The sequence below is a fragment of the Callionymus lyra genome, chromosome 3 (genome assembly GCF_982586985.1).
Source record: "Callionymus lyra chromosome 3, fCalLyr1.hap1.1, whole genome shotgun sequence".
NCBI classification, from domain to species: Eukaryota; Metazoa; Chordata; class Actinopteri; order Syngnathiformes; family Callionymidae; genus Callionymus; species Callionymus lyra.
The window spans coordinates 17910143-17932503 of record NC_141820.1 but is presented as its reverse complement, the minus strand read 5'-3'; the positions used below and the strand labels follow the sequence as shown (position 1 = coordinate 17932503).

At 46.4% G+C, this 22361-nt stretch overlaps 3 protein-coding genes across 7 annotated transcripts; 2 read left to right on the top strand and 1 right to left on the bottom strand.

The window, feature by feature from the left end:
* Positions 1–33: 33 nt before the first annotated feature.
* LOC148083644 (uncharacterized) lies at positions 34–3632 on the bottom strand. The gene is made up of 12 exons (XM_087786755.1): positions 3560–3632; positions 2345–2512; positions 2081–2277; positions 1840–2018; positions 1703–1783; positions 1469–1647; positions 1221–1413; positions 1045–1136; positions 817–973; positions 627–749; positions 374–574; positions 34–302 (listed from the first exon to the last, which is right to left on the bottom strand). Exons 1-12 carry the CDS (start codon positions 3577–3579, stop codon positions 225–227), a joined length of 1668 nt encoding a protein of 555 aa, XP_087642881.1. The 5' UTR covers positions 3580–3632; the 3' UTR covers positions 34–224.
* A 1302-nt stretch (positions 3633–4934) lies between these two features.
* On the top strand, positions 4935–12155 carry fnbp1l (formin binding protein 1-like). 3 transcript variants are annotated; one of them, XM_087786753.1, is made up of 17 exons: positions 4935–5085; positions 6435–6550; positions 6674–6724; positions 6795–6942; positions 7048–7110; positions 8586–8690; positions 8749–8877; positions 8946–9092; positions 9153–9371; positions 9514–9645; positions 9982–10091; positions 10164–10296; positions 10358–10449; positions 10515–10669; positions 10824–10861; positions 10940–11060; positions 11185–12155. In XM_087786753.1, the coding sequence occupies exons 1-17, from the start codon at positions 5062–5064 to the stop codon at positions 11190–11192; spliced, it is 1791 nt and encodes a 596-aa protein (XP_087642879.1). In that variant the 5' UTR covers positions 4935–5061; the 3' UTR covers positions 11193–12155. The 3 variants fall into 3 exon arrangements, with proteins under 3 accessions (XP_087642879.1, XP_087642878.1, XP_087642880.1); XM_087786752.1 differs by having other exon boundaries at positions 10940–12155; XM_087786754.1 differs by lacking the exon at positions 9514–9645 and having other exon boundaries at positions 10940–12155.
* A 1820-nt stretch (positions 12156–13975) lies between these two features.
* Positions 13976–20369, top strand: hps3 (HPS3 biogenesis of lysosomal organelles complex 2 subunit 1). Of its 3 annotated transcripts, none has more exons than XM_087786748.1 (22): positions 13976–14034; positions 14853–14960; positions 15045–15116; positions 15197–15287; positions 15374–15447; positions 15503–15715; positions 15789–15875; positions 15948–16198; positions 16252–16334; positions 16595–16760; positions 16819–16900; positions 17012–17169; positions 18140–18245; positions 18306–18484; positions 18548–18722; positions 18790–19023; positions 19096–19284; positions 19341–19517; positions 19580–19684; positions 19751–19951; positions 20021–20105; positions 20185–20369. In XM_087786748.1, the coding sequence occupies exons 2-22, from the start codon at positions 14910–14912 to the stop codon at positions 20310–20312; spliced, it is 2907 nt and encodes a 968-aa protein (XP_087642874.1). In that variant the 5' UTR covers positions 13976–14034; positions 14853–14909; the 3' UTR covers positions 20313–20369. The 3 variants fall into 3 exon arrangements, with proteins under 3 accessions (XP_087642874.1, XP_087642873.1, XP_087642875.1); XM_087786747.1 differs by having other exon boundaries at positions 15786–15875; XM_087786749.1 differs by lacking the exons at positions 13976–14034; positions 14853–14960 and having other exon boundaries at positions 15051–15111; positions 15786–15875.
* The last annotated feature ends 1992 nt before the right edge of the window (positions 20370–22361 follow it).

The following is a 22361-nucleotide window of genomic DNA, read 5'->3' as shown; positions in this document are numbered from 1 at the left end:
CAGTTTTAAGTGACCCGACAATCAGTCGCACAGTGTATTTAACATTGTTTTTATTTATTGCTTTTGTAAATTAAAAGTGGTACTTCTCCTCTTAAATCTGAGGGCTGACGTAACGTCCCATCTGTACTGATCTGTTGTCGTCCAATAAGACCGGTTCCGTCCGTTGTGGCTGAGGTCTGATCTGCCTCCAGCCTGTGACCTCGGATGAGGTCGGAGATCAACCTTCAGACTCTGAGCAGAGGTGAGGGAAGTTTCTGAGTGGATGGCTGCTGTTGAATAATGTCCAGACATCGTCCAACCACCTGCACAGACACACACACATGCATGCATTAGGCCCCACTTCTTTGATGCAAGCAACTGAATGACCTTTGACCTGTCTAGTGTCCTGCGGTCTGATCACGCCATCGTCCCAAAGCCGTCCAGAGGAGAAGAAGGCAGAGCTCTCCTCCTGCAGCCTCTTCGCCGTGTACGTCCCATCGCCCTCCATCCTGGCGGCCTCCTCTATGCATGCCGTCAGAGACACGCGAGCATTTGGCCACACAAACAGGAAGTTTGGATCGAAGGCCCGTCCACACTGAAAACGGACACATCAGCTGTGCACGTGAACGTGTGTGTGTGGATGTTACCATGGCAAAGCTGTCCGCTCCGTGACAGCCGCCGATCACTACGGTGATTTTAGGGACGGAGCAGCATGCCACAGCTGACATCATTGCCCCCTGAGCCTTCAGGCGGTTGCTTTCGCGATCTGCCTTGAACACAAAAAAAAACAAGAGTGTGAGTGTCTAGATACGTGTCTTGTTGTGTGTGTGTGTATACCTGCTCGGTGTTGAGTGTCGGTCCAGATCCTGGGCTGGTGTTCTGCAGGAAGAGCAGCGGTACGTCTCTCTGGTCACACAGGCGGATGAAGTGGGTTCCCTTCAGCGCTGCCTCGTATGTCAGCTGACCATTACTGGCCACCACTCCCACCAGGTGTCTGACACAGACACACGGTACCAGTGACGACTTTGTGTATGTGCCCGTGATTGTATTTCGGTGTGTGTTTACCGATGGATCTTTGCAAATCCTGTGACCAGCGTCGTTCCATATCGTCCTTTAAACTCATGAAAGCGACTACCGTCAGTCAGACGACTGATGACCTGTTGAAAAACTAAGTGAATGCGTGTGTGTGAGAGAGAGAGAGAGATAGTGAGTTAGTAGCGCGATAGTGATGTTTTTTTTACCATCTTGGCATCCAGTGTGCTATAGTAGTTGCGTGGAGCGAGTCCCGGCAGCTCGTCTGGACTCAAGTACGGTTGCTCCGCCTCCTCGTCAGGATCAGCAGGAAGTCTGAAGTTTAACGTGGAGACAATGTTGCGGGCGACCTCGAAGGCTTCGTGCTCCTCGCTGGCGAAGTGATCAACACAACCGCTCACCCTGCACACATAGACGTTACCCTGTGCTCTACCCACGTCAGTCATCTACCACGTACTCCGCGTGCAGCCGGGCGCCACCGAGCTCCTCTGGTGTAACCTCCTCCCCCGTGGCAGCCTTCACAAGTGGCGGCCCGCCTAGGAAGATCGTTCCGATTCGGTGTACCATTACCGCCTCCTCTGCCATGGTGGGGATGTAAGCCCCGCCTGCTGTGCACGAGCCACACACCACCGCCACCTGCAGCAAAGCTGGTTAAACAAGTCTCCGTGGTGAGATCTCATCTGCTCCCTACCTGCGGGATCCTCATGGATGACATTAAGGCCTCGTTGTAGAACGTTCGTCCGCCCTGGTTCTTGTCCGGAAAAATCTCTGACTGGAACACATGCGAGTGAGTGATTGAGTGTGTAAGAGTGTATAAGTGTGTGTCACCTGTAGCGGTAGAAAGGCCCCCCCTGAGTCGACAAGGTAAATGACCGGGAGTCGGTTCTGGACCGCGATATCTTGAGCTCGCAGCTGCTTCTTCACCGTGATTGGATATGCCGTCCCACCTTTGACCGTTGCGTCATTGGCTATGAACACGCACCACACACCGTTGATCCGACCAACACCTGAATGCACACATTTATATCAGTCCTATCCAGTTTTGTCCCATTGTGATCTCAGTTCAGACCTGTTAAGCAGCCCGCTGACGGAATGTCTCCGTATGGTAGACCCAGACCAGCAAGCGGCGAGAGCTCTAGAAAGTCATCGTCGTCCAGCAGGAGGCGCAGTCGCTCCCTCACCAGCATTTTCTTGTTTCTCTGCGTGTGTCGAGTCATGGCAGCGATACCGCCTCCCTGTCTAGCCTGCTCCATCAGCTCCAGGTACCTGAGTCAGCAAGACGACAGGTGTGACGGTCTGACCTTGACACCGCGATGAAAGGAAGTAAACATACCTGAGCTGGCAAGACTCACTGTTGCGTAAGTTGGCTTCAAACACATGCTGGTGGATGGGCAGCAGTGGGCACCGAAGCACAGGGAAAACACTTCGGCGAGACGTGGGCCGCTGAGATGCTGACCTGAGACCGCACATCGAGCATGACCGCTGCCGCTGTGCTATCGTTCTGCAGAGGCAACACACATCACAATCTTAAGGTGGAATTAATATTAAACATTGACAACAGACTTGACAGAAAAGTTTTTGAATTAATTGATTCATGATATTCCTTGTAAGTATGAACATATCCTGCTGAACCATTGAGTACACAGTATGCTAATCAAGTCTTTACAGACTTCCCCTTTTATTTTTTATTCAAACACCCGGCAGTTAAAAACTGAACTGTCATTTAAAAGCCAAAAGTGTAGTTCGATTCAGAATGAGAAACTTATTTTGCAAGTGTTGTAAACACAACATGATTTGTTTGTGGTACAGAATAAAAAAAAAATAAACACGCCAACACAAATTAAACAATAGAAGAACAGAAACCAAGCACCAAAGCTGCGCCTAGATTCATTCTGGACACTCCATTTAAAGATCTGACTGGTCAGTTTAATACCAGACCAGGTTCTGTGTCGATGAAGCATTTGTCCACCTGCCATGTGTGCACAAAACTCTACTTCGACTATAACGACTATATAACAAATCTAAGCCTCAATCTGTCCATTATGACTCAGTGATAACTCTGGGAATCTATACAGCAATTACTTGTAAACGCTATAAAGTCTCTTTATCAATTTAAGATTCTAAAAAAAAAATCACTTGGACGTCACTATAAAAACTGAAATCATGTAACAGTTGTTTCGGACTAAGTTACACTTTGATATAATATTTTATCAACTTTAATCTTTACCAAACTCTTCTTTGACGACTCTTGAGACTCAACAAGATTGTTCCATAGCTGCGAAGTTTTGTCTTTTCTTTACTAGTTTCGAGTTCATCTCTTCAAAACGAAGCCTCGCTAAAACATCGATACACTCCTGTGACAACGGTCACATGCTGTGACTCAGTAGACTCCTCCATCAGCTTCGAGGTCCAGTGAAGTCTCGATTCAGGTCAGTGTGTCAAAGTTCGAGGCAGCAGCTAGTTTGAACAGAGGTCAAACACAGGCGGCGACGGCACCCGGTGTGTCGAAAAAACGGCAACAACGACGCGGAAAAGACGAACAACTTACTTGCACAGGTTACTAAACATTTCTGCAGCCACCGCCGCCGATCCTGCTTGCAGGTGACACCAGATTCTTTGACACTTCCGGTCACAGCAGAAATTGAAGGAAGTGACGTCATGTTTCTTCAAGGATTTTCATTGTTATTCCTTTCACTAGGAATTAATCGAAATTATTAACTGGAGTCCAGCGAGACAGCAACAAAAACAGTATTGGACATAAAGGATAAAACCTGATTAAAACCAATAATATTAATAATAATAGGTAGGTATGTAGGTAGGTAGAACTTTATTGATCCCTCGGGAATTTTTTTTTTTCCAATTAGCCTTAGCAATACAGCAATTATTCATAAAAATAAATAAAAATAAAATAAGAACAAGAACAAAGAAAAATAAAGCGAAAGAACACAATTTAAAGTGTCATTACCCAAAAGCCTTGCTTATAGTAAATAAAGATACAATTAGAAAATATTGGTATAAAATGTCGTTATTACAGAACACTATTCATCAGTCAGTTGGTTCTCTGGATGCTGCACATCTTCCTTCCAGAATAAAGAGGGAAAAAAGACTTGGTGGGGAAGTTTGTCATCCAACAAACAAAAAAAAAAAACAGTGACTCCCTCTAGACAACTAACTCACCAGTCCTTCAATACAACCTGCACTGAGTCAGAATTCCCCAACAACACCTAACCGTGTCGCAACTTCTTCAATAATACTTCTTAGACATGACTCAGTGCTCAGTAGCAAATGGATGAATGCCAAATTATGATGACTTGAAACTACCCTTGAGCAAGGCATGACTCATAACAAAAGAGTTTAATACTAAACTCGCATTGTCGATCAAAAATAAAATGAGGACTTAGAACATGGAAACTATGACTATTGACCAAAAGAAATACACAAAAAATAAAATGACCTTTTTTTCCAAAAATATTTGGTCTTGTAAGTAAGTAAGTAAGTATTTTTTATTTGTATAGCGCTTTTCCAGACCAGGGTCACAAAGCGCTTAAACAATCAAAATAATACTCAATAAAGTATATACTTTAAAGATCAAGATAAAACTGATAACACAACAGGAGTTCCAGAAAATCAATGAAAAGCCTGAACAAATAAAAACGTCTTAAGATGTTTCTGTACAATAAATAATGAACAAAATAATTTATTGATGAAAGTTTATAAACATTCAAGGCGACTAACATAGTTTATGAAACATTTAAGAAATTAACAAAGCTGTTAGAATGATTTTTTTTCTTTAAGGTAAACCTCATCAGGGCCAATAAATACAGTCAAAGGGCCACATTTTAAGTACTAATGATTTAGTTTCTTGTAGTACTGGTTGATTTAGTGACCGCCTCCCTCTCTCTCCTCCCGACCCGGGCCCCGGGCCTCGGCTGGTGTGTCCCTGTGGGTTGGAGGGGGAGGAGACTCAGACTCGACTCCGCGGAGATTCCCAAGGAACTGCTGCGGCGGAGAGTGCGTCCAGTGCCGGGGAAGAGTCAAGGAGAAGCCGCCATGAGTTGGGGAACGGAGCTGTGGGTAAGTGAACCCAGAGTCCCTCCCGTCCGAATCCCGTACACTGACCCTGCTCCGGTACTCCTTGGATGCTAATTAAGCTAAAGCTAAAGCTAACACCGCGGCGCACCTTGACAGACCGAACAATAGACGCGGTAACGGGGCGGGTCCAGAGCACTAGGACCGGCACAGGGGAGCGGATTGCGCGAACCCTCTATCTAGCTCCCCGCCGGAACCCCCCCCCCGGTTCCTCCAGATGTGCTGAGTCTTAAAAGAAGCGAGCTTGTGGGCGTCACACCCAGTTTTGACCTGTCTCGACCCTGGGGCAGGTTTTCTCGTCTGGCCCAGTTTGAAGGAAGGTTCCAGACCCAGGTGTCAGGTCTCGGCTCTATATATGGACTAGTTGGACTAGTGACACAGTTCAGGTCTCTGTCAGAACAGGAAAGACCCAATCCAGGTATTAGTTCAGAGCCGGTCCATGTTTTTAGTCCGGGACAAATCTTGTGTAGTTGCATGATTCATTCAGTCTGCTTCCAGGTCAGATCCGGTCTACGTGTTGAGCGTCAAGGAAGTTGTTTACACATTTAGTTCACAAAATACACTCGTCAGTCAGAAGGGGGGCGGAGCCACCAGGTAGTTGGTCAAGAACAGGTGTTTTTTGTTAATCTTGTTCAGGACCCTGGGTCTACCAGGTCTGAAACAATGACAAGTTCAGGTCTAACAGCAGGTCCAGAAGGGTTCCGTCATGTTTGAAGGAAGGTTCCAGACCCAGGTGTCAGGTCTCGGCTCTATATATGGACTAGTTGGACTAGTGACACAGTTCAGGTCTCTGTCAGAACAGGAAAGACCCAATCCAGGTATTAGTTCAGAGCCGGTCCATGTTTTTAGTCCGGGACAAATCTTGTGTAGTTGCATGATTCATTCAGTCTGCTTCCAGGTCAGATCCGGTCTACGTGTTGAGCGTCAAGGAAGTTGTTTACACATTTAGTTCACAAAATACACTCGTCAGTCAGAAGGGGGGCGGAGCCACCAGGTAGTTGGTCAAGAACAGGTGTTTTTTGTTAATCTTGTTCAGGACCCTGGGTCTACCAGGTCTGAAACAATGACAAGTTCAGGTCTAACAGCAGGTCCAGAAGGGTTCCGTCATGTTCCACCTGGTCAGGTTATAACCGAGGGTCATAAACGGAAGTTGTTCAACAACCCAGGCCATGTGACTGATACCTGACACTGTGTGTGCATGTGTGTGTGTGTGTGTTGTTTTTTGTGACAACAAATACAGCGTGGAAACACAGATACGACCCCTTTGTAGCCCCTACAGTGGTTTAAACTCCGGTTTATGTTTATATGTGCGTGTCCTTGTGTGTCCGTGTCAGGACCAGTTTGATAATCTGGACAAACACACTCAGTGGGGAATTGACTTCCTGGAAAGATACGCAAAGTTTGTGAAGGAGCGACTGGAGATAGAGCAGAGCTACGCTAAACAACTCAGGTACTCACACACATAAACACCCCACACACCCTGAAACACACACACTCTCATGCAGGTGTCAACACAGATGGTCACATAACTAGGTCATCATGAACGAACCAGGCGGGTGTATTTGTGTTTTAGGAACCTGGTCAAAAAGTTTTGTCCGAAGAGGTCGAAGGACGAGGAGCCCAGGTGAGAACAGCCGTCTCAGCCAATCGGCAAAGCCGGAAGAGATGACTTCATTGTGTGTGTGTGTGTCCAGGTTCACCTCCTGCTCCTCCTTCTACATCATCCTAAACGAACTGAGCGATTATGCAGGTCAGAGGGAGGTTGTGGCCGAGGACTTGGGTCACAGGGTGTACGGGGAGCTGATGAGGTACAGTCAGGATCTGAAGACGGAGCGCAAACATGTGAGTCAATGCAGGAGTGAGTGAGCAAGAGAGAGTGAGTCCTTTTTTCTTGTCAATGACACTTTTCTTTTTCTTTAACCTGTGCATCTGTGCATGTTTGTGCAGCACCTCCAGGAGGGCAGGAAGGCTCAGCAGTACCTGGACCAATGCTGGAAACAGATGGACAATGTGAGTGTATATTATTTATTTATTTATTTGCCGTATGTATTTCTCTTGCCATTCTCTTCAATTCCCTCCTGTGATGGTCTCAGGGGCGGTTCATAATCATTTAAATGGGGGTACAGGAGGTAACATCGGTTCGTCCAATAGTCACGAAAATGATGGGGGGGAAATAATGTGTAAAGTGCACATAGTAATTCGGTTCGATAAGAAGTTTTTAAACACTAAAAAAAGTAAGAAAAACCCCAACCCATGATTATAAATAAGTAGTGAATAATAAGTTGAGTGTTTGTGTTTTAAGATGCTCATCCGAACAACATCAAATCAGGACACTTGCAGCACTGCCACTCGTTCTCACAGCTTGGCTCTTTGCATTTAAAAAAAATGTGATCAGTTGCAGCACAGAGGAAATGTGTTAACATGCAGCTGTGCTCACTGGAAAGACCAAAGCAGTTTTGCACAACATGAAAAGTTCATAGGAGACCTCTTGAGAGATGTGGGAGGAAGTGGCCTGGTGAGATGCCTCGTTCCCTTCTGTTCAATATCCACTTGGCTTGATGAAGCTCATGCTCAAAATCCAGTGGAACCTCTGATAAAGATACGACTCGGGGACTCTTTGGTGTCGAACGTAGCATGAACTCGGGCAGTTCCTGTTTCTGGTGGAGTTGCTGTGACTGCTTGAGCTGCTACAGTGTCCTTCAGATTCATCATTTTCATCAGGTTATGTCTTCTCCTTTGTGCATCTGAAAGTATTGATCGACAGTCATCACTTGCACATACTACATGATTACGATTTTTGATCAATTGTACTTGATTATTTGTACTATAATATTATAATACAGTTATAATATAATTATAATACAGTTATAATATAATTATAATACAATACAAAGCATAAGTTTTATACCGTGATTCACAAGGAGCAAATAAAAATAGATATCAGATTCATTCATTTACAGAAATTTGACCGAACACATCAATCACAATTTTTATTTGAAAAAAAAAATGTACATACAGACCTGTATATCGTGTATATATAGTAGCAAAAATGACGATAGGCTACAACTGTTGTTGACTATTAATTCAGGTTGCAAAAAATGTTGCTGAAATAGTGGAGTTGTGTTCAGGTTTATTCAGAAATAGAGCCAACTACAGTAAAACACACATGTTTTGTTGTTGTAGGGCAGTCTCTCGTGATCATTTTAACAAAGTTTAAAAAACATTTCTTTCATTTGTTGCAGCTCGGTGCATCACGGTTCATTGGTTCAACTGTTGAACTAAAACTTTTGCAAACAATGATCATTGGCTGCCACCGCAGGCTGGCCAATCAGATTTTGAGGAGGGCGGCTGCCCCGCCCCCCCGCCACCCCGCCACCATAGAAGACCTGTCATTGGATCTTCTATTTATGACAGACACACTGCTTCATCTTGACGTGACACTAAAAGACACTAAAGTTTCTTGGTCTTTGTTCCTTTTGTTGCAGAGCAAGCGTAAGTTTGAGCGCGATTGCAAGGAGGCGGAGAAAGCTCACATGTCATTCGAGAGGCTGGACAACGATGCCAACGCCACTAAGTCGGAGGTGGAAAAGGTGAGCATGCAATGGTCACAGAAGCGGGTCAGGTGATCACACACTTCTTGGTGCTCAGGCCAAGGCCCAGTTGTACACCAGGACACATATGGCGGACGAGAGCAAGAACGAGTATGCAGCACAGTTGCAGAACTTCAACGGCGAGCAATGGAAACACTTCAACAACGCTATCCCGCACATCTTCAAGGTGCGTTTGCCGAACACAGACCGTACTCCTAACGGCGTCAGTAAACGCTTTGTTCGGTTTTTCTCCAGAACCTGCAGGACATGGACGAGCGTCGGACCATCAAACTTGGCGAGACGTATCGGAGCTTTGCTGACACGGAGCGCCGCGTTGTCCCCATCGTGTCTAAATGCTGGGACGGGATGGTGGCGGCTGCCAAGGCGGTGGATGAGCGACGGGTGAGTTCCAGGTACTCCTAGAGGCGGCCAGAACAGAGGCTGATCTTTGTCTGTTTTCAGGACTCGGGCATCGTCATCGAGTCGTTCAAGTCTGGGTTTCAGCACCCCGAAGACTTCCCCTTTGAGGACTTCAGCCAGAACATGAGCCGGTCCGGTTCAGACGGCACCATCAGCACCCCTAAGATAGAGCGGGAGGCCCCACCGGTGCAGAGACCAGATCCCAAACACCTGACTGGCAGAACCAAGAACAAGCTCTGGCTATTCGGGAAGAAACCAAAGGTAGGTTGCACTGAAGGAGATCTGAAGGATAGTGAACCTGTGACCGGCTACCCCTGCTGGGCCACCGTGGTGACTTTTAGTGCCCTTTGACCCGGGTAGAGAAATCTAACACTCCTCCCGCGGGGGCCATCCTTGTGTTCAGTCCCCCAACTCCTCTCCCCCTCCCCCCCCACCTTCCTCTGGGTCGTCTTGGGCACGGGGGTCCGACCTGATGAGCCAGTATCTGACCAGCGTCCCCAAAATCCCTCAAAACCTGAGAGCGCTACGACGAGTGGTGAGACAGGAAGTGAAGTGGCGGGGGACTGCTGAACTGATGATGTCATTGTCCTCTGCGATGATGTGATTGGATGAAGTGTGATCTGTGGTGGTTGGGTGATGGGGTGTGGACAACGGGGCCAGAGTCGGAGTCCGGATCAAAGCGCGTGTGGCGTGACAGAGCAGCTGACAACCAAATCTTTACAGGCTTGCTCAGATTAGCATATACATCTACCTCTGCGCCTGGTTCTAGTCGTGGTTTTGATTATGGCTCTGGGTCTGTTTGTTGGGTTTGGTTTTGCGGTGTTGGACTGTGGCCTTTGGTTTAGGTTCCTGATTATGTTGTGCTTACCAGCCTCCGTCTCTGGAAGACTTCGGTCACCTTCCTCCGGAGCAGAGGAGAAAGAAACTCCAGCAGAGAATTGAAGACCTGCAGAGAGACCTGCAGAAGGAGACAGACCAGAGGTGAGACACACACACACACACAAGCTCTCCCTCACACACTTGCATGCTCACTCACGGTAACCATGGTTACAGAGATGCTCTTGACAAGATGAAGGACGTATATGAGAAGAACCCTCAGATGGGTGACCCGAACAGTCTGCAGCCCAAGATCTCAGAAACCATGCTCACCATGGAGAAGCTGCGGTCCGAGATCCACAAGAACCAGGTGGCGCTGTCCGACGGTCCCCTCGAATCTTGCAGCAATGTAAATGTTTGTTTGTTTTCAGTCCTGGCTGTCGGAGGTTGAGGGGAAGTCGAGGAATGACAGGAGACACAGCAGCGACAACACTCAACATCGTCCACCCGCAGGCAGAGAGAGGTAACTACAGCCTGTCCTCATTATTATCAAGCTTCCTTGTCTTCACCTCCTGGTTCTGGTTCCAGTCCGGAGGGAAGCTACACCAATGACACTCAGGAACAGACTCCTCAACGGGGATCCAGTCCACCACACAAACAGGTGGACGAGTTTGAAGACGAGTTTGACGATGACGACCCGCTGCCCGTCATAGGACACTGCAAAGTCCTCTACTCCTATGATGGTACGTCAGGCCAGGTCCACCTGCTAGAGCAAGTCTGTTGAGATCAGGTCTATGTGTACTAACTCCGCGTGTGTGTTTGTCTTTCTCTTTGTGTATATATGCTTGTGTGTGTGTGTGTGTGTGTTTGCATTTACATGCATGTGTGTGTGTCCAGGTCAGAACGAGGGGACTCTTGTGATCTCGGATGACGAGGTGATTCTGGTTCTGTTTCCTCAAAGTTCAAATGCATCGTCGCGCATAAATGTAACGGTTCTGATCCGTATGGTTTAGGTCCTGTACGTGATCGAGGAGGACAAGGGTGACGGCTGGACCAGAGCGCGGAAGCAGAGCGGCGTGGAGGGCTACGTTCCCACATCCTACGTGGAAATCACCATGGAGAGGAACAGCAAAGGTGCTGTGACGTACATCTGAGGCTCTGCCTGAGTGACCTACTACCAGAGTTTCCTGCAGCTATCAAACAAACAATTCATCTGTGTGTGTGTCTCTGTGTGTGTGTGTGTGTGTGTGTGGTGCAGGTTCCTGAGGGCACTCTAATTGACAGGTGACTCATGCTGGTAAAAAAAAAAGAAAGGGGGAGGGGCCACATGCTCATCCTCATCATTGATCCATTGTTGGTTTAAACACTAATTTGATCGAGTCAGATCTGTGACTTGCATGTATGTGTCTTAAGCTGCTCGTCAGTTGTCATGGTCATTAACAAGCCGTGGAGTCGCACCGCGTGACCCGTCGCATGGTTAAAGGCTCTACGAGTGGTATGTCAGCATGTGTGTTGTCTGTGTGTGAATGTTGTGCAACAGTTTGGCTCACGTGGCCAGCAGTCCACCCACTAACATCGTCGTCATCTTCATCGTCACCGCTCCGCCTGCTGCATGTCGACTCGTGTGACGTCAAACAATGTCAAGCAGAAACTCTCATACTGTACTTCAGCATGGCCACCAGCAGGAGGCAGTGTCACCCTCTCACACCTGTCCCCCCACCCCCACCTGCTGACCGGAGCGTGTCTTCTCTGGCTTACCCTGCTAACCTGACCGTCACGTCTCCGACTCCCCCTTCTGACCGGAGCGTCACCTCTGGTCCCCGCGTCTGACCGGAGCGTCATCTCTGGTTCCCCCTTCTGACCGGAGCGTCATCTCTGGTTCCCCCTTCTGACCGGATCGTCTCCTCTCTGGCTCCCCGTGCTGACCGGAGCATCTCATCTCTGGCCCCCTCTGCTGACCGGATTGTATCATCTCTAACTCCCCCTGTTGCCCGCAGTGTGTCGTCACGGGGGCTCCATTCCGAGTCCAGGCTTCTGTACTCATTGCTCCTCCACTTGTGTGTCAGTGACAGTTTTTGATTGTACATACGAATGTTTCCATGGTGATTGTTGATTGACAGTTGATGCACTTTGATGACTTTTTTACTCGATTTTGTGATTTTCTACTTTGATTGGCGTCTCTGTCAGAGACCAGGTAAAACCACTAATTAAAGTCCAGTCCACTTGTTTTTTTGTGTGTCATCAGTATTCTTGGAACTGCCATTAGTTTTACTTTGATTTTGGTTTAGTGACAGCTTTGGTCGCTGTGAAAAACCCATTTCAAACCTCCAGGTTCTGAACTTGATGAGATTGATAGCTTTATATTAGTAGTTATAAGTTGATTTTTCGACTATCTAAACTTGGTTATCAATTAATTATCAGGGCAACACACAATTTTTTCATTATTGTAATTCAAATTTTCAGTCAACCTTTAGGATGGCCATATGTCATTCATTAACCAGGCATGTCCTCTCTTTCTGGGAAGTCCAGTGACAGATCATTGTGAAATGGCGAGCTCGAGTCATCATGAAGACTATGAAGTGGAAACGGGTGCTTATGTCCCACGTACCCGTAACATGAGATCCGTACTCGTAATATTACCTTGCATTGATGTAACTACATATTCATACTCGTAATCCTCAAGGTACGCATGCATAATTGAAGACTTAAAAAGCAAAAAAACAACAACGTTGACTATATTATCTAAGTGTACAAGTATAAGTTACTTAACACAACCTCTTAAATTCTACAGGTGTGAGTCACAGATTGTTTTTTCACCTTAATCACTGTTAAAATGGGTAATTCCAAAGCTGTACTCTTACTTCAAATGCACATACACGTAACTACATATTTGTACCCATAAACCACAAGGTACACTTGTGTAATTGAAGACTTGTAGTTGTAAAATAGTAAAACAAATAATTGCGAGTATATTTTTGCCTGAAATCGACCTGTGTTTGGGAATTCAGAATATTTAATTAGGTGTTTAATTCAGAGTTGCAGGTTTTGTTTTCAAGTAGCCAAGACAATTAATACATTTTAGATTAACCTAGAAAAACTACAAAACCTGAATTCAAAACACAAAATGTATCATAGCGATTGGAGTTAAAAGAACAGATAGATTAAATATAAATTGAATGAATACATTGAAAATAGGGCTGGAATGTTTTACAGTGTACAGAAAACAGCAGTCATGAAGGTTCCACTGTTGTTGGGAGGATTTCAGATCCAGGAAACACAGATCAGTCCAGTGAGGCACCAATACGTTCAGCGACCTTTGCACTTTGAGAGAAGAACAACCTCTAACCCCAGCAGACCAGCTAAAGCAACAGCAACCTGCAGGAGAACCACCTTGTCACCCTTTCAGATTAGAAGTATGAGCAAGATCAAGACATTTGTAGTATGACACATGTTTAAACATTCAAATGCTACATTACCGTAATGCAAATCAAAATTTAAAAAAAAACCCTCCATGGAGGACAGGGCTTGTGAAAAGTTAATCAATAGAGTGTCTCAATGAGGATTTAAGTCATGCCTATTAATGTGAGAAATGATAAATACAGCGATGCATTCAAACGATTCTGTGTTTTACTATCCACATATGTGTTATCTTGATCTTTTTAGTATATATTTTTGAGTATTTTTTTTTGGATTGTTTAAGCGCTTTGTGACCCGGGGTCTAGAAAAGCGCTCTATAAATATACATTACTTACTTACTTACTTACATATAAGATACTGTGGATGAATAACTGCACTACTGAGAGAACAACTCAAGAAGGAACTGTAGGGGATGTTGATACTATTGCTAATATACAAAGAATTTTTTTTTTTTAATTGTACATCAACAAGAACACTTCTTTGAACCACCAAAAAACAACAACAGACGTTTGCTCGTCAGTTACCCAGGGTGTCCAAAAGAGGGCGCTAGAGAACACGTGGTGAGCACCTACGTCATGGTGTCATGTGCTCATTCCGACGCCACTCACGGCGACGTCCGAGCGCAGAGGCGGGGTTTAACCACTGAAACTTCCGAGTCGGTGAAGGAAGCGAGCGGCAGGAAACAACCCCAGTAAGACAAATATTATTGCGATTATGGTCTGAGACAAGGAGCTGCGTTTAGACGTCCTCGCGATGACGTTTAGACTGGAGTCTCCAAGATGTTGACTTCTCTGTGACTGTAGCGTGAAGGTACCACAAAATGTATTGATGCCACTCACGAGATCCCAGGTCACGTGACATAGACAGAGAGAGCCACACACACACACACACACACACACACACACTTCAATTCAATTCAAATCAGTACTTTATTTTAGTGCATATAAACACAAGTCATTGGATTATTACTTGTCATGGGTTAGATGTAGTGAATAGTGAGTAAGCAGAACCTTTTCACACAGTAGTCACTGTTTCACACCATAAATATAAACTCCTGTTTTTCTTGTGATGTTAATTTGAACGTGAAGTGTGTTTGGCATTCTTGCTCTATTTTACTATTGTACAAAAGTGGAGCCAGTGCTCGGCTTACACCCGTATAAACTTCATTGGGGGGGCCCTTAATTATTTTATGGGAACCAAATGGCCTGCGGGACGCAATTTAAGTATATATGAGGCATCACCAAGACTATTAACATTGTCACTATCAATCGTGGATGAGTTTTAACTTAAAGGGCAACTAATGTGTTGATTTAAGTGTGTCTTAAATACATCTCGGACCTCTATTGTACTCAAAAGTTGGGGTTTTTCACATTAGTTTCCCTTGAAGTGTTATTTTAAATGATGTTTCAAATTTGTGCAATCAAATGCCTAAATTGAAAGGATAAATGATCAATAAAATGTGAACTCTCTAGTGTTGTCCTATGTCACCGATTGTTTCATTGTTTGCAGTTGTTGCCCCTCTATCAGTGCTCAGTGACCTCACCCCCTGGCGGACCGAGTCACAACATGGTTCATGTGTACAACTGTCACCCATTTGCCTCCCAGAACATAGTGCAGGTGAGTCGACTTTCAGTCATGACATCATCGCTTAGGTTCTAAAAAAAAAACAACTTAAGATGTCTAACGAGGTGGATCTTTCAGGTGGATCAGGAGCCAGGTCTGGTCTGCTGTGGAGGAGGAGTCTTGTTCGTGGTGACGGCCGGAGGATGTAAGGTGGCTGACCTTTGCTGTTGTCATGACCACTAATGCACTATGATCGTGTGAGTGTGTAACTCTGTGTGTGTGTGATTCAGGTGGAGGTCTTCAGTCTCCAGGACTGTGGCCACCTCGTGTGTCGGTTCTCCACCATGGGTTGCGTCAAGAGTCTGCAACACAGCGTCGTAGGTACGCGAAGTTAACTTAACCAGCAGCTTTCACATGACTGGTGTTGTTCGTCAATTGTTAGTTGAGTTTTTTCTTTTATTGACCAGGCGATTATTTGGTGACCATCGAGGAGAAAAATGGCGCCACCTATCTGAGAGCCTATACCAACTGGCGCTGCCAGGTGAGACATCTTGTGGTCCGCTTTGGACCCAAAGCTAACCCCCTGAAGGTTACAGGCGGAGGAGAAGTCCCGGGTTGGCGTGCGCCTGCTGGGTCACCTGCTAGGGGGGGCGTCTCCGCGGGCTGGAGCCCAGATGGAGATCATTGAGATCCCCATGTCGGAGCAGCCTCTGGCCCTGAGCTGCTGTCCCGTCAGCGGGAATCTTCTTGTTGGCTGCGGCGGCTCTTTAGTTCTGTTTACACTGCAGAGGCAGAACCAGCGGGACCCGGTAAGATCTACCCCCCTGTGGCCCCTCAGTTACTCTGCCCCCATGTGTTGGTCTCACATCCACTTTTAAGCAGGGTCAACAGAACCTCCAGGACAACTCCGGGTTCGTGGACTTCGAGCGCTCCGTCATCTTGCACCTGCATCAGACCCAGCCCAGACAGGTTCTATTGAGTGTTCGGGGTCAGTGATTATCTCTGTCCATCTGACATGAACTACCCTGCTTTGTCCTCCAGGTGGCGCTCTGTTCTGGGTATGTGGCAGTTCAGACAGAGCTGGAGGTTTTGGTCCTGAAGTTGGGCTCTTCGACTGGACCCACAAGGCCACATGAACCTGCAGAGACAGAGACAGAGGCAGAGGACGACTTCCTGCTGCTGCACCGCCACCAGGAGCTGCTCGGGGAAGCAGCCAAAGACTGCTGTGTGTCAGTCAGTGTGGAGTCCACGAGCCTGGAGGAGCAACACACACTCACTTACCTTCTGTACAGGTGTGTGCACGTGTATGTGTGTCAGACAAGGCAGTCACTGACTGTGTATGCAGACGTTTCTCTCCAGACTTCTTCCAGGGATGCAGTGTCGAGGAAACTAAGCTTCACTCGCTTCAGCTCCACCCACTGGTGACCAGTGAGTTCTGCACTTCCCCTGTCTGATGATGATGATGATAGTGATAATGATGATGGTGATGGTGATGATGGTGATGATGATAGTGATGATGATGATGATAGTGATGATGGTGATGATGATGATGATGGTGATGATAGTCATGATGATAGTGATGATGATGATGATGATGATAGTGATGATGATGATGATGATGATGATGATGCTGATAGTGGTGATGATAGTGATGATGATAGTGATGATGATGATGATGGTCTTTACAGGTCATTCCTCAGGTCAGCCCGCGTGCGTCTTCTGCTTCTTCTCGCTGCCCAACTCGGGCTTCCTGTACAGCGTGAGCGGCACAGTCCAGCTAATCTCCACGTACCAGTACCCAGAGAAGGTCCTCCAGGCGGTTATGACGGACCACCTGCTGCACGTTATCACAAGGTAGGTAGGAAGAGGGTGACAAGGAGGATTAGATCATCATGTGACCTTGTGTCTTCAGGAATGCTCTTCAGTGCTTCACCGTCCGATGTTCCGCCATTGTTGCCAGACTGGAAGATCCGTACATAGACACCACGCTTAGGGTACGACCGTGACCCATCACCTCAACCTTGACCCATTCTTCCTCAACCTGACCTTCACGTTTGGTCCCATCCTTGACTCACTGTGTGCCGGCCCCACGTTTGTGTGCGCAGGCGTGTCCTTCTCCCAGTCTGGACGTCTGTGCTCTGAGGATGCAGATGTTTATCGGACTGCGGTCTGTGTCTGTGTTCGGACGACACGTCGTCCTACTCTCCACTGCAGACGCTCCCGCCACAGAGGAACCCGAACGTGCCACGCCTCGCCGAGGCCTGTAAGTATTTCATACACATAATTGATGAGTTCATAGACATCTTGGGCTTCATGAAGTAAGAGTTCATATGTATCAAGAATGAAAGGAGCGTGGAAACTGATAACCTCCCGCCGGCATCTGAGCTGTCGTTCACTCATATCTGACCCTGTGGTGGAACTTAGTGCTCATGTTAAGATTCTCACATTAGAGACAAATAAATAGTAAACTTTGATAAAAAATTAACACACCCACATGCTTGGAATGTGCAGGAATTATATTTCACAGTATAATTACCAAAGTGAACCTCGTCTGATCGCTTTAACTTAAAAATGTTCCTTTTTTAGTAAGATCATCCGTATATTCATTGTCTACCGCTTTATCCTTTACTGGGGTCGTGGGGAGACTGGAGCATATCCCAGTATCATAGGGCGAGAGGCAGGTTACACCCTGGACAGGACGCCAGTCTGTCACAGGGCACACAAAGACAGACAACCTTTCACACTCTCATACCTATGGACAATTTTCCCAACTTTCTCAATCAACCTCTGTATGTTTTTTGGACTGTGGGAGGAAACCGGAGTGCCCGGAGTAAACCCACGCAGAGAACATACAAGTCCACACGGAAAGGTTGGCTTGGCCTGGAAACCAACCAGAAACCTTGCACATATGCACCCAAAATTCTATCTTCACGTCATCATCATTATTTGTGGTTTAATGTTAGGGAATTGTTCATCTTGTGCCTAACGAGCCCCTGATTGATTGCTCCGGTGTGTGATCCGTGTAAGTGATGTTGATTATTAACAAATAGAAACCATTTGAAATTCATGTTTTCATCTAGTTTATTTTTCTGGTCATGCAATTGGCAATCTTGGATACAAAGGAAGGTCCTTGTATTTTAATATATTTGCGTCTGGGCACCATTTTCTGAACCTTAGTGTAGGAAATCCACGTTGTTGTTATCACATGTCCCCTGTGACCTCTTGAACTGCAGCAGGAAGTGGACGCTTTCATCCCCCAAAGAGACAAATCCTCCTGGAACTGGATGGAACCTTTATGTGGTGGACACAGTGGCCCCAGTGGAGCTCTACAGAGAGATGGTACCGCAAACGCACACTCGCTCACCTACACACACTCACACCTGTGTGCGTGTTTTTCAGGTGGACTACAGTCAGAGGTACTCGGAGTGGAACCCTCAGGCTCAGAGTCTCTGGCACCTCCTCAGTGAGGCTCACCTCTTGCTTCGCTCCTCACTGCTGTCGGCGGAGGAGACGGACAGGGAGGAGCTGGAAGGGGCGCTGAGAGACAACTGTGCCCAGCTGGGCGACAGTTTCAGCAGGTGACCACGATGCTCTTCCACCGCCACGACTCGCCACTGACCATCACTTCCGTTTCGGTTTAGAGGTGCTGAACGCCTCTGCCACCTGGCACTACCTTACTATCGAATGTCTGGTCTCTCGATCACTGAGGTCATGGAGAGGAACCGCCTACTTCCCAACAGCCTCCAGACCTTTGGGCCCGGTTTTCTGTTCTACCTGAAGCACCAGCTGCTGGAGGGAACTCCGATTCTGAGTCCAGTAAGACCTGAACAACGTGGTTATTCCCGGTCCGAACCTCTCACGGTTTGTGTGTCTCTGTGTATAGGAAGCAGCTGATGAGGTGGTAGATATCTTCAGTCAAGCAGAACCTTCTGAGCTGGTCCGGGTGTGTTCTAGTCCATGTATGAACCAGGTTAACGCTGCCCGGACCCATCAGATCCTTCAGCGTCTGGAGGACACCACGGGTGTCCAAGTGCCACTCACAGTCACCATGGCAACCATGATGCTGCAGCTTGGTGACATCGCGAGCTTCGGCCAACTGATGGACCGACATGGAGAGGTGGGGGGGGGGGGGCCTGGAGGTCCACAAACGTGTGTGTGCATGTGTGTGTTAACGCATGTGTGTGTGTAGATGCAGCTAGTGTACTGCTTCATCGATGAGTCTCAGTTGTTGCTCCAAAGTGACGTACACGCAAGTGTGCGACCGACGGCATTGACGGAACAACTTGCTGCCTCTCACCCCGGGTTGCTGGTCGCTGCCCTGGTGGGTCTTCATGAGAACAGCAAGTTGACGCTGGAACAGCTCGATCAACTCTTCCAGGTATGTATGCTGCTGGGCCACGTTTCCTGGATCTGATCACGTGTGCGTCTGTCCAGGTGTTGTCCGGTCACCACTGCTTGCAGGTGGACTTCTGGGAGGCGGAGCTTGTCGCCTCGTCACAGGAAGCGGTCATCCAGGAGCTCCTACTCCGTCTGGCGTCCTTCTATGTCGAAAGTCTCGCGCGCTCTGAAAGCACTCCGACACACAAGTCCCTGAGGAGCGTCGATGACCTGGTGAGACCTATGAGCTGTCCAGACTTCCTGTGACATCACAGGTCGTGTCCTCTATGTTACAGGTCAACTCGTGTGTTCACTACGGCGCCCGGCACCCATGGCTGGCTGTGGTCAGTCCTCCCCACGCTGCACACTGCTGTCAGCAGGAAGCGCTCCTCAAGCTGCAGGTGCTTGTGTGAGAAATGATGCCACTGCGTTGATGATGATGATGATGATGATGATCTTGTCTCCAGTCTCTCTTATGTGGCCAGTCCCTGCCTCTTGGCTTCCCTCTGCTTGACGGGCTGTCTGAGGACAGTTTATGGAGCTTCAGCTTGCACCTCCTGTGTGCCTCCAGGAGGGGCCAGCACAAGCTTTGCATCCAGAAGCTACTGCAGCGCTGCCCACAGGCCCTGATAGCCTATGCGAACCACCATTTAACCGCCGACCACATGGTAGGACAACGCCCCCTGCTGGAGCCATCCTGGATAGCTATTAGTTTGTGCCTGTGTGTTTGTGTCCAGGCTCTGTGGTGGGATGAACTACTTCCTGAACTCTGCAGTCGACTCAGAAAGTCACGTGACAACATCCTGCTGGCAGCTCTACAAGGTGAATGAGTGAACGTGAAAGTGACTGAATTGAAGGATTGTTAGATTGATGAATGTCATTAAGTCATTTGTGACTCCAGAAACGCTGTCAGTTGTATCCATGGAGACGAGTCCGGCGGAGTTTCTGGAGCTGATACCCGATGATGGTGATGCCGCCTACTTCCTGCCACACCTGCTGTCCTGCAGCCAGAGACACCAGCTGACCTGACCCCCCAATTTGATCAGTAATTGGAAGTTTGTAAAATAAAGTTAAAATTGAAATCTTTCTTAGATGTTTTTCAAGTGTTTTTGTAAAAATTCTAATAACTCCAAGACATTTTCAAATCGCTTCGCGCAGATTGCACAAAATCAGCTTGTGTGGTCAGATTCTGTTTAATTTTACTTTATTCAATGTATCCACACATCTTAAGAGATTCTTATTTGTGCAGGCTTTTCCCTGATTTTCTGGGACTCCTGTGTTTGTCTTATGTGTCTCGATTTTTTTCAAGTATATATTTTAACTGTGTATTGTCTTTAGAAATAACCAATCATTACTTACTTACTTACCTACAACGGTGAATGGAAATTGTTTTTTCATTTGCAGGCTTAAAGCATTTCTTACTCGAATGAAACCTTTGCTAATATTCCGTTACAGTTTTGACTTTCTTTTCACGTTAGATTTGAAAGCCAACAAACACTGCTTCTAATAAGCCGGTCAACAATTAATGCAAGCAGTGAATTATTTGAGTGGATCTAAGTTGGCACACACTTTGATTTATAGTATAGTATATAATATATATATATATATATATATATATAGTATATAAGTCTATATTAATGTAAAAGCCATTTTATTTTATTTAAATTATAAATTACAAGTACACATTATTGATACATTTTATTTTCAAGGGGTTTGATTTGGGGGTTCATCCTTTTTACATTATTACAAAAAGAGTAATAATGTTCCTGTCTATTCCTTGCTGACAGTGCTCTGCTATCAGTCCTAAACTACCTCCGTGATGGGATTTTTAATAGCTTTGTGGGAGGATTTTTAAAAAATCTTGAGGAATGTGGCTCCTGGTGTATTCTTGCATTTCTAAAAGTAGTGTAGCATTGTGGTGTACAGTGTGAGCATTTGAGCATGAAGTTAGCTGTGTCTTGGTGTGTTGACGTGTTGTCAGTTTTGGAAACATGTGAGAAGTAATGACTGTTACTTGACTGTGTTTCAAAAATTATAACACTTACTATATCCATATATCTATTATAAGTAAGTAAGAAAGTCATTTGTATTTATATAGCGCTTTTCCAGACCAGGGTCACAACGCGCTTAAACAATCAAAACAATACTCAATAAAATATATACTTTAAAGGTCAAGATAAGACTGAGAAAAACACAGGAGTTCCAGAAAATCAAGGAAAAGCCTGCACAAATAAAAACGTCTTAAGATGTTTCTTGAAGGAGTAAGTAGATCCTTGCAAAGAGAGAGGAAGATCGTTCCAAAGCTGAGGAGCAACAGTCTGGAAGGATTTCTCTCCTCTGGTCCTGAACCGTGTGCGAGGAACCATCAGTGGATTCTGATCCACAGACCTCAGAGCCCGAGCTGGGGTGTAAAGGCTGGAGTCTGACCATGAATAGGTCTGAAAGTAAGAGCCAGAATTTTAAAGATGATCCTGAAAGAAACTGGCAGCCAGTGAAGAGTTTTAAGGATTGGAGAAATGTGAGTTCTTCTACTAGAGCTGGTCAGAATTCTCGCTGCAGAGTTTTTTATTAACTGCAGGCGAGACAGATCCTTCTTGTTTAGACATGAAAACAAACTGTTACAATAGTCCAGACGAGAAGACACAAACGCATGGATTACAAGCTCCAGATCATGTTGTGACAACATTTTCCTAAGTTTAGAGATCTTTCTCAGTTGAAGGAGTCTTAAGAAATGGGGGCCCCTGATGCACTCAATTGGGTGAAGAGACTGCGTTTGGGGCCACATGTGAACAGCCACACATAATCAATGCAAAACATGCTTATAAATGTCATGATAAATTGAAGAGTATCACCTGCTGAAGCTTTTTTACCTTCTGAAATCAAGAACCAACTGTAGATGGTAAGTTTAGATAATTTAGATAAAGTCATGTGACGGCAGGGGCTCGTTCATTTACACATACGAGACGACCCCGCCCACTCCCCCCGAGCCAATCAGCAGGCAGCAATGGGGTCGTACAAGAAGGCCGGCTGCAGGTCCAGGTGTCAGTCATCAGCTGAAGACGGTGGTCACTGATGAAG

Bases quoted from the DNA above. Each gene is read 5' to 3' on its own strand.
- LOC148083644 (XM_087786755.1), bottom strand. From the start codon at position 3,579: ATGTTTAGTAACCTGTGCAA. The intron at 2,513-3,559 runs GTAAGTTGTTCG...TTGCCTCTGCAG, and splicing joins ATGTTTAGTAACCTGTGCAA to AACGATAGCACAGCGGCAGC. The intron at 1,414-1,468 runs GTACGTGGTAGA...CTATGTGTGCAG, and splicing joins GGCGCCCGGCTGCACGCGGA to GGTGAGCGGTTGTGTTGATC.
- fnbp1l (XM_087786752.1), top strand. From the start codon at position 5,062: ATGAGTTGGGGAACGGAGCTGTGG. The intron at 8,691-8,748 runs GTGAGCATGCAA...CTTGGTGCTCAG, and splicing joins CTAAGTCGGAGGTGGAAAAG to GCCAAGGCCCAGTTGTACAC. The intron at 10,450-10,514 runs GTAACTACAGCC...TTCTGGTTCCAG, and splicing joins CCACCCGCAGGCAGAGAGAG to TCCGGAGGGAAGCTACACCA.
- hps3 (XM_087786747.1), top strand. From the start codon at position 14,910: ATGGTTCATGTGTACAACTGTCACCCATTTGCCTCCCAGAACATAGTG. The intron at 16,761-16,818 runs GTAGGTAGGAAG...TTGTGTCTTCAG, and splicing joins CTGCTGCACGTTATCACAAG to GAATGCTCTTCAGTGCTTCA. The intron at 16,901-17,011 runs GTACGACCGTGA...TTGTGTGCGCAG, and splicing joins ACATAGACACCACGCTTAGG to GCGTGTCCTTCTCCCAGTCT.